Source organism: Meles meles, chromosome 3, assembly GCF_922984935.1.
Source record: "Meles meles chromosome 3, mMelMel3.1 paternal haplotype, whole genome shotgun sequence".
NCBI lineage: Eukaryota > Metazoa > Chordata > Mammalia > Carnivora > Mustelidae > Meles > Meles meles.
Window position 1 is genome coordinate 112,289,177 of NC_060068.1, and position 18,106 is coordinate 112,307,282.

The 18,106-nt window shown below is 54.9% G+C and overlaps 2 protein-coding genes across 6 annotated transcripts; one reads left to right on the top strand and one right to left on the bottom strand.

Moving 5' to 3' along the window:
- Positions 1-296: 296 nt before the first annotated feature.
- Positions 297-8,669, top strand: SHROOM1 (shroom family member 1). Of its 5 annotated transcripts, none has more exons than XM_045998677.1 (10): positions 297-544; positions 989-1,142; positions 1,940-2,074; positions 4,560-5,563; positions 5,656-5,711; positions 5,949-6,158; positions 6,357-6,920; positions 7,009-7,150; positions 7,257-7,529; positions 7,651-8,669. In XM_045998677.1, the coding sequence occupies exons 4-10, from the start codon at positions 4,598-4,600 to the stop codon at positions 7,981-7,983; spliced, it is 2,544 nt and encodes an 847-aa protein (XP_045854633.1). In that variant the 5' UTR covers positions 297-544; positions 989-1,142; positions 1,940-2,074; positions 4,560-4,597; the 3' UTR covers positions 7,984-8,669. The 5 variants fall into 5 exon arrangements, with proteins under 5 accessions (XP_045854633.1, XP_045854634.1, XP_045854637.1 ...); XM_045998678.1 differs by having other exon boundaries at positions 1,986-2,074; XM_045998681.1 differs by lacking the exon at positions 1,940-2,074.
- A 4,699-nt stretch (positions 8,670-13,368) lies between these two features.
- SOWAHA (sosondowah ankyrin repeat domain family member A) lies at positions 13,369-17,017 on the bottom strand. The gene has a single exon (XM_046001058.1). It carries the CDS (start codon positions 16,595-16,597, stop codon positions 14,888-14,890), a length of 1,710 nt encoding a protein of 569 aa, XP_045857014.1. The 5' UTR covers positions 16,598-17,017; the 3' UTR covers positions 13,369-14,887.
- Between the last annotated feature and the right edge of the window lie 1,089 nt (positions 17,018-18,106).

Here is an 18,106-nt window from a genome sequence, read left to right on the forward strand (position 1 = left end):
GACTTTATCTAAACTGTACTCAGAGGGATGGGACCAGAGGCACGAGCCGTAGGCGCCTCTGTTCACTCGGCCAAACTTGAAAGGAATTGTGGCCGTCTGGAGCCCTTGGGGCCCGGCCAGCGCTTCCCCATCGAGGGGGCTGTCGAGTCCCCTGGGGCCCCGAGGCCGCGCTCCGCGGGTGCTGAAGACACGCCGCGTCACTGGCATCGCTGGAGGCGGGCGGGAGAGTGCCGCGGTCGCCCTTTCTCCTCCTCCTCTCCCGCTTCTCCCGCCGGGAGCGGGAGGCCAGTGGCCGGCGGGAGAACGAGTGTCCACCCCCTGGATCCGGGGCTAAGGCCGGAGAGCGGCCACCACGGGGCTGGGGGTGGGGCGTGGGCGATCCTCCGGGCAGCGCCGCCGCTCCGCTCTCCCGCCCCCTGGCCGGACGTGGCACCTCCCCTGCGGCGGCCGGGGCCGGGAGGTGGGGTCCGGAGCCCCAGCCCCGGGCTCTGATGTCACGGCGCGGCGGTCGGCGCCCAGGAGCTCGTCTGGGCCAGGAGTTCAGGTATGCTGCGGGGCCAGGTGATGGGGAGGGAGGGGGCGGGGGCAGGGCGACCCGGAGGGGGGCACAGCGAGCACCGCGGCCAGGAGAGGTGGGGGGGTGGGGCACCAGGGAGGAGCAGGCGCGTCATTCCTCTGGGTGTTCCGCCCAAGCCTAGACTGGCGGGCGCGGGTCGAGTCGGGCCCTTGCGTGCGGGAACTTTTAGCAGGACGGCGGGGCAACCAAACCCACCGAGTGGCGGGGGCTGTCGGGGGAGGCGCCGTGTGGGCAGCGCAGGCAGCGGGATCTCTCTCCGCGACCCGACCCCCCCCCCCACCCCCCCACCCCCGCCCTGCTCCTACCTTGCGCCCGCCGAACCGGGGAAGAATCCATGCGGGGCAGGCCCCCACCCAAGCTCGCGCTTTCCCTGCACGCGTCTGAACCCTCCTCTGACCGTGAACCCAATAGGAAAGGCCCCGAAACGCGCTGGCCAGCGGCCGTGGGCCCCCCTGGCATCCCCAGAGTCCCGCTGTCGCGCCACACCGCGTGACTCTGCCGCCCCCTGCGGTCGCCAGGCTAGTGCCTCTCTCACGCCTCGACTTTCAAGAGCCTGAAGCCCCAGGTATGTGGTCCGCCCACGACCGCGGCCTCCTGTCCCCGGGTGCAGCTAGCACCCTGCCTTTTCTGCTCGCCTGGCTCGGCATGGAGCTCCAGTCTCTGGGGACTACATCTGGGCTAGAGCGACCGAGAGTGGAGGCTTCGCGGGCTGCACTTTCCCTGTGGACAGACCGGGACAAAGGGCCCCGCAGGGGACTGGGAGGGCCATGCAACTTCCCGGCATATCTGCCCAGCCAGACTCGTCTGGGGTGCTGGCATTGAAGACAGAGCCCAGGACCCCAAAGCTCTGTGTGGCAGGGACAGGCAGCACCCCCACAGTGAGTGCTACTGAGGGAAGTCCATCTGGGAGTGGTGGCCTGAACACATTCTTTAGAGGTCGGATGTGAGGTGGCGTTGGGGGAGAGTATGCTTTAATTCCTAGTCACTGTGATTCATTTGAGGTTGTCTGCCTTTCTGGTCACCTCACCTGGATCTGCTCCCAGTGTCTTGGTGTGGTTTTACCAGCTGGAATCTGTCTTTATCAATTTCCCCCAAATCGATAAAACTAACTAAAAATCTGAGTCAGCCTGCTTGCCTAGTCCAAACTTTCTGCTGACGTTTAGACCCACATCCCACCTTCCCAGACTTGCCACAGACACTCAGAGCCTACAGGCCCCAGACTGAATGAGCACTGGACCCTGGGCCAGTCCCCATAGCAGCTTCCTCCTTCCTGAGACTGACACCTCTACCTCCCTGGCCTCCAGCTCTGAACACTGAAGTCATCTTTGTCTCCTTTTCCTCTCTTGTTGCTCTTTCATTCAGGGGACATGTGACCTCCCCGCATCCTAATCTGGAGCTTTTCCAGCAGAGATTCCAAGCTGCCCCCTCTGCTCTGGCGAGGCTTGGCCAAAGGCCCGAAGAGCTCCTTGGGCTCCAGCCTCTGGACTCCAGTTCTTGGTAGGTCCTGGCTCTGCAGCCCAGCCCACGGCTGACACCAGTGCTGAGGCTACGGCTCCGGGAGTGTCACTACCCCCAGCCACAGTGGCTGGCTGGACTGCAGGAGCCAGACATGTATGCAGTCTCCTTGCTCTTTGTGTCGAGGCCCCAAAACACACTGGAGGAGCTAGCTGCCCCCTCTGAGTGTAGCAGGTTCTGCAAAAGGCACAGAGTGAGCATCTGCCTGGTTATTGGTCTACTGGGGCCAACACTGCAAAATTATCCTCAAGACAAGTTAGGGGCAAACAGCAAACATGCATACACACAGTTTTATTATCTGTTAAGTTTTTAGGTGCTGAGCTCGGAAGTCTTGGTGAACACAGTAACTCACAAGATAAAATTTTTGAGGAAACTTCTTCGTATGTGGATAGTTGCTGGTGTCTATAGATGCAGGAAGCCAGCAATGGGCAGGCATGGGTGGCGTGTGCCAGGGAAAACAAGGCTCCCAAGCTGGGCTCAGACTAGGAAGAGAGAAGGCTAGTGCCTGGGTGCCTAGGGCGGCTTTCCTAGAGGAGGTGACTGTCCTCCCAGGAGTTGCTACTCAGAGTGGCTGCTCGTCTTCCTCAAGTCCAGAGAGTGGAAACACTCTACGGAAGAGGTCCCCAAACCTGAGTGTGAGGACCAACACGCAGGGCCAGTGTTAGTGGGCATAAAGATACCTCCAAGTAGGCACTGGCAAGATGTTCTGGTTCCAGATCGCCTGTGAGCCCCTCCCGGGGATACTGTAGATAGTGCCTTTCCTTTTTAGGAAACATCATATCCTCACACACTAACCTCCCTTCCCTCTTCTCACCTGCAATCTGTAGCATCTCTGGCCTTGGGGAAGGGGGTGGAGGGTGACCCTGGTTTCCAAATAGTATTCAGGAGGCTCAAATGAGCCTGCTTTTCAGTTCCCACCCCAGCTGCTGGTCACCCTCCTCTGCACCCCTCCCCAAGCCAGCTTAGGGAAAGCAAGCTCTCCTACCTCCCCAAAGTCCCCATACTTATTTGGAGTCCCAGCTTCCTAAGACTCACAGCTGCTCTCACCCTTGACCCATGCACACCCACCCAACTCCTCCTGTCACTCACCTTGCTGTCCTCTTGGCTCTGGGGAGGTACTAATTTCTGGCCTGTCCTGCTCCACCTGTGCTTGCCTACTCTTTTGTTTCCTAATAATGCATGAGTAACCTGGACAGAGTCCACGGTGTCAGCTGCCTCATTCATTCTGTCCCCCTCACCAGAAAAGACCAATAGGGAGAAAAGACTGGGCAGAAGCCAAAGAGCCCTCTTCCTTCTCCAAGAAAGCCACCCCCTATACACTTGTTGCAAGTTTTGCTCTTCTCCTTGCCATTCTACAAATATTTCTTTAACACTAACTTTGTGCCAGGTACTGAGGGTACAGAGATTACTTAGTACTGGGCCTGTTCTCAGAAAGTTCAGGGCTGGGAATGGGAAGAGGGAATCACAAGCAAGCCAACAGTTATGCTGCATGCAGGGTGATGAGTACTGTGTGGGGTGTGAGTTTGAGGGGGGTGGAGCTCAGGACACAGTGTAGGGGGTCCCAAAAGGTCAGAAGATCTCTAACCTGGGCCCAGTAGGAGGAGCAAGAGTAGCAGAACAAAGCTGGGGTTTGAGGACTGCAAAGCAGAGATCATATTGTTGTGGTATCCGCTAGTATTTTGCAAGCAGGTGGGAGTGACTTTCCCAGAGCTGGGTTTAGGCTTTTGGGAGGCAGCTGGGGGAGGGGGCGGGCAGAGGGGTGGTGGTGAAGGTAAACTTGTTTTCAGCAGGGTTGGCTTCTAGGAAATTGATTCTGGCTGCAGTAAGCTTGGAGGCAGGCCCAGATGCCAGACAGGGGTCTGCTTCTTAGCAGCTATGTGCCCCTGGGCAAGTCATTTCCCCTCTGAAAACCCCTCATCTGTAAAATGCAGATAGCAGTTGTAGAAGATCGAGATAGTTATATGAAGCACCTGGACACGGGGGTTGGGGGGGAAGGCTGTGAGGCTGCCTCTGACCTAGGTCTTGCCCCCTCCTTTCTTGGCTCCCCTGTGATCTCAGAACGTTCTTGGCCGTTGTTTATTAGGGAAAGATCACGTGGAGCAGCTAACAAAGCCGCCAGGAAGCCGCCTGGGCGGGACTGGGTTGGGGAGGGTATGCGTATGGTACATTCTTGGTGCTTCTGGAAGTGCTAGGGAGAGACGGGGGGCTGCCAGCCTGGAGAACCTCACGGGGGAGTGGGCTAGTCATCAACTCCTTCCCCGGAGCTAAGGGGAGTAGCTAACGCCCTCGAACTCCAGAGTTGCTCCCAGGGGCTGGCCCTACCCGTGTCATCCCCGGCCTGGGAGGTGGCAGTGCTAAAGGCCGCGTGACCCGGGAAGGGATGTTCAGTAAGCACCTGGCTGTCCGAATTGGAGGGACCAGCCTGACACGGGGCTCCTTCGCCACCACGCCGTCTGTGTCCTTCTAGGCCCGGCGGAGCTGAACTGAGCACTCACCCGCGCAGTCATGGAGGCCCCGGGGCCGGGGGGCGACCGCGCCTCCCCAGCCTCGTCCACTCGCAGCCTGGACCTGCGGCGGCTGTCCGCGCGCGCCGACTCGGCCTACAGCTCTTTCTCCGCGGCCTCCGGGGCTCCTGAGCCGCGCACTCCGTCTCCTGGGACCGACCTCCTCCCTTACCTGGACTGGGACTACGTGCGTGTGGTGTGGGGCGGCCCGGCCCCCGCCAGCAGCCTTCGCGCCTCCCCGCAGCCCAGGCCCGCGGCCACCGCGCATAGTGGGCTGCGGCCCCCGGAGGCCCGGGGGACGCCGGGGACGCTCAGCCGCCAGGCCACTCCGCTGCTGTTTGCGCTGGCGGCCGAGGCGGAGGCGGAGGCGCGGGCCGCGGAGCCCCCCAGCCCACCCGCTTTGCGGGCCGCCTACCGTCAGCGGTTGCAAGGCGCCCAGCGGCGCGTGCTCCGGGAGACGTCCTTCCAGCGCAAGGAGCTCCGCATGAGCCTGCCCGTCCGCCTGCGTCCCCCGGCCCCCGTGCGGCCCCCAGCGGCGCACCCGCGCTCGGCCTCGCTCAGCCACCCTGGCAGCAGGGAAGCAGAGCCGGTGCGCTCCGGGGCTCCCTCGAGGGGAACCGTTGGCCGGGGCCGCCTAGCCACCCAGCAGCAGAAGTGTTGTTTCTCCGAGCCGGGGAAGCTAGACTGCGTGGGTCGGGGCGGTGGATCCGCAGGGGAATGCTCGAGGGAGGCTGGCTCCAGTTCTGGGGTCGTCAGGCCTGACCCCCAGGAGCATAAGGTGCCCGCAGAATTTGAAGGTCACCGGAACAGATGGCTGCCTGAGACCCAGCCCCAAGGCGTGGAGGACCCAGAACCTCGGTCCCAGAAGCTCTGTGACGCCTATAGGTCTTCCAGTCGGAGTCAGAGCGCTTCAGGGGAAGTCTTGGCTCTTTGGGGAGGCCCAGGAGGGGTCATGCCCACTGTCCAGGTGTGGAAGATAGGGACTGCAGGCTTGGGGTGGGGGACAGCTGGGAGACTGAAAACTTGAGCTACATTTCAAGCAACTGTTTGCCTTTCCAGACTGTTCTCCAAGGAGCAGAAACCCCCAGACCATTGCTTCAGACCAAACTTGCTAGGTGAGAGACATGGACCACTGGGGCACTGCAAGTTTGAGAAAAGCAGTTTTCATAGCTCTTGCCCAAGAAAGAGAGGGCCCCTCACCCACCCTCAGTTTGAGCCTTCTGATTTTGTCTTTTGCAAACTACATCCTGGAGGGCCCCCCTGCACACCCACCCCACCCCACTGTGTCTCTGGTGCAGCACCAAGAGTTTCCTTCCTGGTCACTGTGGTCAGTGTGGGGTCCCTTCCTCCAGGTTCCTGACCCAGAAGGAAGCTGCAGTGGTGTGTCCTGCAGAGTATCCCCAGAGCAATCCTGCTGACTGGGAACAGAGGGTTTCAGAGACATGTATGGGGTCTGCCCGGCTCCCATCCCTTCCAGATGATGAGGTTTTCCTGGAAGATGTCCCCCTGGTCAGAAGGAAATCACCTCCAGACATCCAAGCCTCCCCGGGAAACCCAGCCAGGTGAGTTGCCTCTTGCTGCCAAGCAGAGTGAGACATCCCCTTCCCACACATATCAACAAAATGCTAGAGAGATGGGGAGCCCTCTCCTAGCTGGAGCCTGGGAGCCTCACTGGTGGGGATGGGGACAGGTGGCCCTTGGAGGCCACTGCTTGTCTCTGGACAGAGCTTTTTCTGATTCAGTGTCTCTTCCACTTCTAGTGTCCATGTCTCTGAGCAGCAGTATGGAACTGGCGTGGGCCAGAGTGCTGATCAGGCTACAGTCCCCCCGGAGCACCCCCTCCATGGGCACCCAGGGACTGCAGGGGCAGATGACTGCTGGCAGAGGATAAATGGTTCTATGGGGGTCTCTAAGACTGTAAACTATAGCCCCCCCGGGATTGCAAATGGTGACACTGCAACCTTTGACCCCAATGGACTGCTGACCATTGACTCACTTGAGAGTGACCCTCTCAAACCTCTCTCAGTTGATGCCCCAGGACCTCCAAGCAACAATACCCCAGGTGCTCCTGGCCATAATGCCCTGGCTTGGGGCACTGGCCAGCCTGGTTCTAGGCCAATATGGCCCAGTCCTCGCCTTGAGGAGCTGGTTCAGGAGCTGGCCAGCCTGGATCCCTCTATGAGTGACACTCTCACTTCCTGTCCCAGCCCAGAGCCACGCCTGGACCTGCTAGATGGGCTGATTCCTTTAGCAGAGGTCTGGGCTGCAATGAGGCCACTCTGTGAGGAAGCTGGAAAGGAGGCTGGTTGTAGTCCTGAGCCAGGGTGAGTGAAGGGCACCAGGGACGCAGGGGATTCTAAGTCCCTGCAATGTGGGGCAGGACAACCCAGGGAGCTCTGGCTTTGTCCCCAGGTTCTATCTATTTAGCTCCAGCCAGCTCCTGCCAACTTCTCCAGAGGAGAGGAGGTTTGAAAACCATACCACCCACCCTGTGCCTGACCAGGCCTGTGGCCAGGGTCTCCCTGATCCAAATAACAGCATCCAAGCCAAGAAAGTGAGTGCGGAGGTTCTGGTGGAGATGGGGTGTGGCAAGAGCCCAAAATATGGGCTGAGGTGTGGGGGTCTGGCCTCACCCTTAAGTACCTGCGCCTTTCCTGCAGATGGAGCTAGCCGACCTCCTCCAAAAGATGCTGCGGAACGTTGAGGCTGAGCAGGAGCAGCTGCACGGGGCCGCCCAGGCTTGGGCCAGGCGCGGGGCTGCTCTGGAGGCGGTGGTGGGCCAGTCGTGTTCTCCCCGAGACCTAGAGCGGTTCAGCAGGTTCATGGCCGACCTAGAGCGCGTACTTGGCCTGTTGCTGCTGCTGGGCAGTCGCCTGGCTCGGGTGCGGCGCGCCCTGGCCCGGGCGGGCGTAGACAGCGACCCAGACGAGCAGGTGACAGAGGTTGGGGCTGGGGAGAGCGGGGCAGTGAGGGGTCTGCCGGCTTGGGCTGGGACGGTTCCGGCAACGGAGGCCCCCTCGCCCCGCTCATGGCACGCTCTCCCTGCCGCTGCAGGCCTCTCTGCTGCAGCGACTGGGGCTCCTGCAGCGGCAGCAGGAAGACGCCAAGGAGCTGAAGGAGCATGTGGCGCGGCGCGAGCGGGCCCTGCGCGAGGTGCTGGTGCGGACCCTGCCCACCCAGGAGCTGAGCGCCTATCGCGCCCTGCTGGCGGGCAAGGCCGCCGTCCTGGCCCAGCAGCGCAGCCTGGACGAGCGGGTCCGGTTCCTTCAGGACCAACTGGACGCCGTCAGGAGCGACCTAGGTCATTGTCCTCTGACTCCCAGCCTGGCCTGGCCTCCAGAGACCCGTCTTCCAGATAAACCGCCCTTCTTTCCGCCCCTCCTCTAATTACAGGTGGTGGCAGGGGGTGGGGGAGAAACTGCCTCTGCCCCTTATCCAAATCACTCGGGATGGGGTGAGGCTGATGGATTCGGTGCTTTTCCCTTGCCGGGAGAGGGAAGACCCAGGCGGGGTCTTCCCAGGATCCTTCTAAGTGTTTTCTTGTAGCCTTACCCAAGTATTGTGGGTTATTTGTTTATTAATTTATGGATTTTTAAAACTGCAGTATCCCTCCCCTTTTTGTGAGGAGAGAGGCTCTGTGTTGGTGGGAGGGAGAGGAGACAAATCAGAGGAGCATTTCTACTTAATATGCAAAATTGTCTTTTTTTCTTTTCTTTCTTAATAATAATTGATGTGAGAAGTGTGTGTGTCACCTGGAGCCTCGCTTGGGGGAGAAATCTTGTTTACAGACAAAGTACACCAGCCTTGCCTGACTACAGCAGAAGAGGAATTTGCTGGAGGACCTCAGTCAGGTCTGGGAATCTCTGGGAAGACTGGGATACAGGCTTGAAACCTGGAGAGACCAAGGGGATGCCAGGCCTTGTGATTCTACTGCTACCAGTAATCCCTACAGTTCTGGGGCGTAGGCCTACCACAAAGGCCTAGGCCTGACTGGTCGACCCCAGGTCTTCTTTGCTGGTTTTCACCCAAGCCTCCACCCTCAAAAGTACAAGTGAGGCAGCTTCCCTTCAGGACTCAAGGGATAGGGAATTTTCCTCGCATATACAATAGGTTCAGTTGTTTTGCTGCTTAAAAACCTTGATGAATTCAGGGACAATTATTCCAAGTCTCAGCAAGAAATATGTTATCAAAAGTGAGTTTACCAAGAGACCCCATGGGATCCACCATGCTTGAGGAGGACTGTTGGGCATGGGAGCTGAAGGGAGGAGGCATGGTCTGGAGACCTAGAATGGGGGGCTGAGGGCCTGGAGAGACTGTTCTGCTTGTGTGCTAGAGGAGATAAGCTGGGGGTGAGCTGGGGTTGGGAGTGGAAAGTTAGGTGCTGGTGTGGAATGAAATGGAGGAGACACACACTCCCTTCTGTTCAGGCATCAGCCTCGTGTGCACAGAGTCAATGTTAAGTTCTCAAATATACATGGGAAAATGTGCTTTAGTATTTGCAGCTGCACACGCCAGGGCCAAGAACATTGTTGATGCAAACGCTGAGTGTATTTTTGGAAGTTGGGCACATTTAAAGGCATGTGTATGTGTATTTAAAGCCAACTGACCCCAAAGTGAGAAAACTCTGCTTCTGGGCTTGTTTTTTGATGCCTATTGTCACTAAGTGCAACTGGTTGGGAATTTTAAATGGTCATATTCATACCAAAAGCATTAGTTTTAACAGTCGGGCCATTGAGCGCAGAACAATGCTAACATTGTGCCTCTTTATGAAAAACATATGGGGCTCCTGCTGAGGCAGTTGCGGGTTCTAACATTATGCTTTGCTTCTCTCCTTTGAGCCCTGTGGAAGGGGCCTCCACTCCAAAGTCCTCATGCTAGCAGGGCAGCTGGCTTATAGTCTGGATGAAATAAACTTATTTCTGCCTTTTGCCCTGTACAGCACCCCCTGCATTCTCCCATTGTGCAATTCTTAGAAAAACACTTAACAGTCACCAGTTAGGCCAATGGAAATTGTGTGCTGCTCAGACAAAGCACTTCCAGCCCAAGATGTGCTTGAGGATCAGTGCCTGCTGTGGTCCCGTTAAAGTGCACTTTGGTTCTGTGCTGGGTTTTCCCATGGGGAATTATGAGGCTCCTGTGCTTGTTCTTACCAGATGGGGAGTAGGGTCACACCTCCTGCACCCATCTTTTCATCTTGCCCCTGTGTTCTTCCTGCCCCATTTTATGTCCCTTTCACACTGTTTTTCTGTCAGAGTGCAAGAATGAGCACCATAGGTGTTCAGTATTGGCATCACAGACTTTTTTTTAAAAGCTCTTTATTTGATAAAGATCATCAAAAGAGACCACAGGGAAGAACAGAGGGAGAAGAAGAAGCAGACTCCCCACTGAGTGGGGAGCCTCACAAGGGGCTGGGTCCCAGGATCCTGAGATCATGACCTTAACCCTCTGAGCCACGTAGATGCCCCCAGATTAAGACTTTTTTTTTTTTTTTAAGATTTTATTTATTTGACAAAGATCACAAGTAGGCAGAGAGGCAGGAGGAAGCAGACTCCCTGCGGGGCAGAGAGCCCAATGCGGGGCTCGATCCGAGGACCCTCAGATCATGATCTGAGCCAAAGTCAGAGGCTTTAGCCCACTGAGCCACCCAGGTGCCCCTCCAGGCTGACTTTCGGTGGTGGTGTGTGGGCCAGTGCTGACGGCCCGGTGAATTCCACCGCCAGGACGCTGCCAGCAGAGGGCACTGTTCGCCCTGTGATGACGGCTACCTACACCATCGTAGCCTCCTCCCCAGGCAGTAGGCCCTCTGATCTCAGTACAGGGGCTTGGCCTTCCTCGCAGAGCAGTACTTGTTAAGCCTGAAGCCTGGATCTGAGCCTTTTTGTTTCTGTCTGGAAGAAATTCTGGCCGGCCAGCTACGGGAAAACTGGCTTGCTTTTCTTGCTACCAGGCGTTGATTGAAAAGTTGTTGGTTAATGAGAAGTGGAGAGGAGGGAAGCGGGGGTGTTGATCTCGAGTATCAGTATCAAAAAGAGCCTTATTTAATCTCCCGGGGTGGAAAAGAGGGTTTCGTGGGTCTCTATTGGGATTTCTGCCCCCACCTCCTCAAGTCGCCAGCGCCCTTGACTGTCGGTTCTGCCCCCAGCTCCGCTGCCTGCGGCTCAGTCCTTGGCTTTTTGCAGAGAGCTGGCTTCGACTGGCGTTGTTGCTAGGCAACAGACAGCCTCGCAGCCACTTCCCCCGCTCGCCTCGTCCCGCCCCCGCCGCTCCTCCTATTATGGATTTAATTAGTCTACTTTTTACCTTCAGACTGTAGATTGCAAGCCGAACAGGGAAGCGGCGTTCCGCGGCGCCCCAAAGCCGCGCGCATTCTGTCTGGAACAGCCTGCTCGGCACACCGCGTACCTCGGCGAGCCGCCGCTGTAGACCTCAGGGATCCTCGCAGAACAGATCGCGGTGCTGTTCATTTACATGTAAATCAGAAGCTTGGGTGGAAATTTAGGTCAAATGTGCTTGAGCACCGCAGAGAGAAGAGGTGAAAGAGCAATGTGGGGGCGGGAGGAGGAGGTGGGGCATCTGCTATAAAGCAATCTTCTCCAAGACCCGCAGTGTTCCTGTCACAGCCTAGCTACCGGTTAGACCCACAGGGTAGGTGTTTACCTGTTGTTGAAACTTAAATCAGCACCACCTTACCCCAAGGAAAACCCCCCCACCCCCACCCAGGGGTTGTCTGGACATATCCCCACCCCCACTCCCACCACACCCTCAGGCCTTGTTTCTCTGTCTCTTCCTTTTTCCCACTTCCCTGCAGAAACACCTGAGGCCTCCCGTGCTTCACAAGTTCAAGTTCAGAGGTGTGGCTGTTCTGGAAGGGTTAGGCCAGGGCGAGAGGGTCAAGGCAAAAAGCTATCTGGAGAGCAATTAAAAAGTCTATCAAACTATTTTAAAAGGTCAAATAATTTCTAACAGGAAAAGGTCAAAAAAGGCAGAGAATATGGGTTCTGAGTGAGCTCAGCTTTAGAACTGTGTTGAGGAGTGCTTCAGTCCAGCTGGCTGGATGACATTAGGTCTGGAAGACAGGGCCAAGGATGGTAAGGGAGTGTGCATTAAGAAAGACATCGTGGTGTCTATTTTTAACATTCTGTATGATATCATACAGAATGTGAGATAATCTCCCTTTGGTGGGAATACATTTTTCCCAGCAGAGTCCATTGTTATTTATTTACACATACTAACATAGTTAAAGAATGGTGATCTGGTAAAGCAAAGCCATGAATGAGAGCTATTTGGTTTTGGAATGTAGCCAGATACCCTGTGGGACCAACCCGGCACCCCTGGTAATCTTTCAAGATGGTGTTGCAGTTCCCAAGGAGCTCTACCTACTCCTTCCCTAGGGTCCACCCTCCTCGAAGCCTGTAGGATAGATACTGCCAGTCTTACAGCCCCAAGAAGGAGGGAGAGAGTGCTTGGAGAACTGGGTGACTTGCTTAAGGTCTCTAGATGAGTAAGGGCTGAGATGAGACCACTTGCTTTTCTGTAGCAGGACACTGATGGAAAAGAGCACCACGAGGCCATCCCGCAGCTCTGATAGTTATAGCTGTGAAGCTGGGACAAGTTATTTACAGTTTCTTGAGGCTTCAATTTCCTCACCTTAAGTTCAAGATACTAACAGAAATTACCTTGTAAAGTTGAGGTTAATACCTGCACAGGGGTTAAAACCGTGCCTGGTGCTTAATAAACACAGGCTGTATGTGCATCACGCATATCCTGGTCTCCATTAGGTAAGTGAGACACGTTCTAGAACAACCTTCAACCTCCTTTAAAGGAAGTATAAACCTTTATTTAAAAGCTTGCTCTGGGTGACTCATACACATCTATATAACAATTAACTTCTCCCCCATTAAAAGGAGTGATTCTCCTCCCCATGACGATTCCAGCCAGCTAAATTGCCATGACTTATAAGCAACTTTTTTTTTGTCACTTATTGAAAATACCCCTCATAGGTGTACCTCGTGCTAGGCAATATATGGTTCTTGAAAACTTTCCATATGCATATCAAAGTATAATTTCCTACTGACTTATAGTTTCAGAAAGTCTTGACCTGCAAGGAATAAACAGTGGTTTCTAACACTTTTTCAGTTTTAGGCTTATTGATCCTAAATTCTTGCCAAATGTTTTATTTCACTTGGAAGGCTTGCAGCATGCCTTTCTGAAACACAAAGATTCTTCTGGGAGTTTAAGTAACCCTTCTCTGATTTAAGTGTGTAATAGACATTAGTTATTATTATTACTACTTTGGTCGTTTAGATTTTGTCTTTCATAAGGCAGGTCATACCTGTGTTTGTGATCTTTGTTATCCTGTCTCAGTCAAGCCTCTCTTTTACCATGGAAAATCTCTAATATTTTATTCTGTCTTCTAGACCTTCAGCAACTGAGATTGCTGTAATTATTGCCTCCCACAATTTTTCTGCAGAGGCAGATTTAATTTGCATTTTAAAATAATTTATGCAGCTTAGCTAGAGTTCCAGGCAAGGAAGGTGGGAAGGTCAGATCAGGGCCTGCATTCATTTGTTTGTTTGTTTGTTTTTAATATCCATGTGTGGATGCAACCTGCATTTAGCTGATCAATCCAAACTCTTTCAATAATAGAATGCCTGGAAGAGGCAGAAGAGGATGAGGAGAAACTGAAGAAGTAAGTAGATAAAAAGACAAGAAAAATAGGGTAGCAGGAGCTGGAGAATGTTTAAGGGAAGTGCATTATCACACAAGCAGGAACAAAATGGGAAACTTGTTTATTTCATTGCTTAAATCAAAACATTCCATTAAGGACGGCCTTAAATAATGTCAGAGACCTCACTGATAAATATATATGGAGGGGAGAAGCTACACTCCCCTGTGCCACAAAAACTATTTGCTATAGCTAATGACATGCAAACATAATTTGCAAAAGCAGAGCATTACCACAATATGATATTTTAAAAAGGCTGGTTGAGTAAATAGAGTCCCCAACTTTAAAATAGAAAAAGAGACATTATAGTTACAGTGTGTTGAACCTGGGACCTCCTGGTAAGTAGCTACAAACCTTCTCAATTACAGATAGGAATAAAGGTCTAGAGAAGTTAAGCCATCCCTCTAAGGTCACTGAGAGAAGAATTCTGCATTTACTATTTTGGAATAAGTTGTTTGCTTTCAGATGGCTTTTAAAGGTGGATATAACATAGTTTTTGCTTCTATAGAATTTTCATATAAAATGGTTGCTGTTTAAGTATCCCTACTTAACCAGTTATTTTTCTGGTGTAATGCTATGACATATTTTTCTTTGAATATTCACCTACTGCATTGAAAGGCTCAGCCAGAATGGAAAACCAGATTCAGACACATGGCACAATGGTGCATTCACAGATAAATCACACTTAAAAAATTAAGTGTTCATTCCAAATCAAAATAACCACCCACCAGTGCCGAAGAGGCTGTTTATATTTCATCATAAAGACAACCAGAAATTGAAAGCATTTGCCAAAATGTCTCTTTTCTCTCACTGTTAAGTCATTCTCATTCCCAAGATGCTCGTTTTCTAATATTGAGCATTCACAGTACAACTGCAATTAATTACATTCACAATGGTCACATTCTGTGTTCAAGTCTCTCTAGAATCTTGAGTGTCTAAAATGAGGTAGATGAACGTTTAAGGGTTTTGTTGTTGGGACTAATTTCCTTTAGATCCTGATCATCTTTTTTTTTTTTTTTTTTTTTTTTTAAGGTAGAATTCTAAAATACTTAGCAAAAGATTGAAAATGAGCATTTTGCCTAAAAATGGAAAAATATAATTTCAAAAGGTTATTATGAAAGTTGTTTTACCTCATTTTAATTTAAAAACAGGATAAAAGCATCAAATTACAAAACCACTAGTATCTTAAAGCTGACAATCCAGCAGCACACTACATTTAAAGAGATCCTTGCTCTAGTTCTGGCTTGGGAGTGTGTAGGTGGCGGAGGTATTGGGTTAACTCATTCAGGGCCCTTAACTTTGATCCTAAAATCTGAGCCTCCAATGTTCAAGCCTGATGTCTGGAGTTCTTTATAGAAGGTCCTCACTGAGATCTTGACTACCATTTCAGAGACAGGTCAAGCTTCAGGGAGAAGCTAGAGGTGTTCGCCCATGGGGGTAGCACAGGCTTCAGTGGGCAAAGCTGGGAACAGGATGGAGCCACAGGTGCTGAGCTGCTGTTTTGGCCAGGCTTAGACTGCGAGGGGCAGGCCGGGTTACATCAACCAAGCTGAGCTTCACGGACCCTCAGGTTGTGGGGGGTAGGCTGGGCACTAGACCAGCCAAGGGTCCTGGAGAAGGTCGACGAGAGATTTCTGAAAAAGCCGGCAGGCCACTGCGGGCTTTAGTCTTTTTACGTGGAGCCATGGGCGAGGCACCCAAGAACTTGCTAAAGGAGCCCGACTTCCTCATGCCTCGAGCCAGGTCTTGGAGCATCAGATCATCGGCGAGGACACCCAGAAACGCGCTGGTGGTGGAACTGAGGATGGTGGCGGCCACTTGCACTGGGCGCCGGGCCGCAAAAGTGCCACCACCACCACCCGTGGCGTCTGCCTCAGAGCCTCGAAGGCAGGGGTCGCCGAGGAGGCGGCGAAGCGCGTACGAGGCACCGGGCGGCAGGTACTGGTAGGCGCGCCGTCCGCTGTGGTCACGCACGTGCACCTGCGCACCTAGGCGCACCACCAGCGTCACGGCGGCGTCCTCGTGGCCGTGCAGAGCCGCCAGGTGCAGCGGCGTGTAGCCGCCATGAGAGCGCGCGTTCACGTCCACCGGCGCGCCCCCGCGTCGCGCGACCTCCACCAGCTGCAGCGCCATCTCGCGGTCGCCGGTCTTGGCGGCCCAATGCAGGGCCGTGAAGCCAGATATGAAGTCGCGCTTGGCCGCCAGGCCGCTGTCGCGCAGCAGCAGCCCGTGCAGCTGGTGGGTCCAGCAGCCCCCAGACGCCCGCACTAGCCACTCGTGCTCGGTCGGCTCCAAGGGCACAGCAGACGGTGGCGGCGCGGCGGGCGCTTCGTCCGCGTCTGGACTTAGCAGGCGCGGGCCTGCGCGCGACAGGCGCCTCAGGTGCGGGGAGCGGCCCGGGCCCAGGCTGAGGCCCAGGCCAGACTCTTCCACTGACAGCCGCCGTAGCAACAGCGGGGAGCTCCGCGGGCTCGGCTCTTCCGACAGCTGCCGGCGCAGGCCCTGCTCCTCGGCCCGGATCCGGAGCGCGGCGGGGCCCGGGACGCAGCGCACAGGCAGCATGCAGGGCTTCGGCGGCGGCTGCGCGTGCCGACGGGGTGCTGGCGCTTCTTTCGTCGCCCCACGCCCAGGTTCCGGGGCCCGCGCCTCTGCATGGGGCAAGGCCTCCACTGACCGCGACCTAGACGGCGGGGCCACGTCTGTAGGGAGTCCCTCGGGGGGCAGGGTCAGCTCAAAGCCTGGAATCTGGGGGTCTGCGGGCGCCCCTGACTGCTGAGCCGGACCTAACAACTGCTCCCCGGCCGGCTGAGTGGGCTCTGAGGCTGGAGCCCCTGGCGTGTCCTGTGGCTCTAACGGCGGGGCCAGGTCCTCAGGTGGTTCCACTGCCTGCTGCGCCGCGGCGGGGGATGGAGCCTCCGGGTCAGCCGGTTCCCCCTGTGAGACCGAAGTGATCTTCGAAGGCAGGGCTGGTGCCGCGAGCGTGCTGGGGACGCACGAGGGCAGGGGCTCCGGGTCCCCTCCGGGCCGCAGCTTCTTCTTCAGCACCACGAACTTGACGCCGTCGAGCTCCTTCACCACAGCCACGTCGTTGACAAATTGCTTGAAGCGGTCTCTGCGGGCGGCGCGGCCGCGGGGGTCGCCCGCATCCAGCAGGGGCTTGAAGCGGCTCAGCAGATCCGAGTTGCGCACCTTGCCGCCGTGCTCCAGCAGGAAGCCCAGCACCGCAGCCTGGCTCACTCCGGCGGCGGCGGCGGCCGCCGCGGCGGCTAACGCCATGGTCCAGTCCAGCCCCGCAGGGGAGCCGAGGCCGCCCCTTCCCACGCGCCCTCGGTACCTGGCTGCCGGGGCAGGTGCACGTCTCCGCGCCTGCTGGGACGAGCGGGAGCGGGGGTTCCGGGAGCGAGGTCTTCCTTTGCCAGGCTCACCTGATCGTTTTCACCGAGGTGGGACGGGAGTGTCCCTGAAGCTGGACCTTGATCACGCCCGCGCCGTGGAGCCCGGGTGTCTCCCGGAGGAAGGCGCGGGGGGTCGCATCGCGAGCCCACCGCCTCCGGCTTGCTGGGCCCCCAGACTTCGGGGTAGGTTTCTGCCTTTGTATTGTGTCCAATAGGCGCCAGGCTCCATCCCCCGTGCTCGGCTCTCGCTTTACAGGTGACAGCTGCCACCCGGGCCGCGGAGGGAGTGGAGGAGCGGAAATTATCCGCCGCCCTCCTCCCCCACCCGGGAGTTAAAGGCGCAGTGCCATACTTCAGCTGACTCCCGGTTGCTAGGTGGGTGTGTTCCCCAGGCATACCGCGGTAGACCCGGAGAGGCAGAAATTTTTATTTCTCTAAGGAATAGTTCACCACCACAAAATATTGGGAGATTATTTAAGAGCAATAATTTATTTAAAGACCATCAATACCTTTCCCCTTGTGGACTGCGTTTCACAAGGAAAAGGGCTTCTTGTATTTGCAGCAATGACAACTCGCTGCGCATGGCAAGGTAAGTTACCCGAGATTTAGAAGAAATGTTTTGAAAGCAATTATGTCATAGTAAAATAGTACATTTTCACATGAAATTTTGAAAATAAAACCACAAAAAACAAGGAGACATATCACTTGTAGCCACCATTAAATTTTGAAATATTTTCTTATCCCCCATGTACATGTGTATACTTGTTTCTGTCTTAAAATGAGAAGGCGAAAATCATGCTGTATTTTATTTTATTTATTTGACACACAGAGAAAGATCACAAGTAGGCAGAGAGGCAGGCAGAGAGAGAGGGGGAAGCAGGCTCCCTGAGGAGCAGAGAGACCTACGCGGGCCCCAATCCCAGGACCCTGAGACCATGACCTGAGCGGAAGGCAGAGGTCCAACCCTCTGAGCCACCCAGGCGCCCCTCATGGTGTATTTTAAAAGCTTTATTTAATCCATACATATTTGTTGAACACCTGGTTTTTGCCAGTACCTTTCGAGGCTGTAATATCCCAGTTAGCAAGACAGATAAAAACTCCTAACCTAGTGGAGATCACATGGTTGGTGGGAGGGGGACAGAAATAATATGGCGAATCTGAAAATTGTATAATATGCTAGATCAATACTCGGAGAAAATAAAGTAGAGTAAAATAGAGGAGGGGCAGATTGCAATTTTGCACTCTGTTTTCAGTGTAGGTCCTAATTATACCAGGATTTAAAGAGATCAAGTACTTATGCAGCTAGGTAGGAGAAGAAGCTTTTTGGGTGAGTAAACCACCAGGGCAAAAAAGTGGGATCAGGTTCTTAATTTACAAACACCATACTACA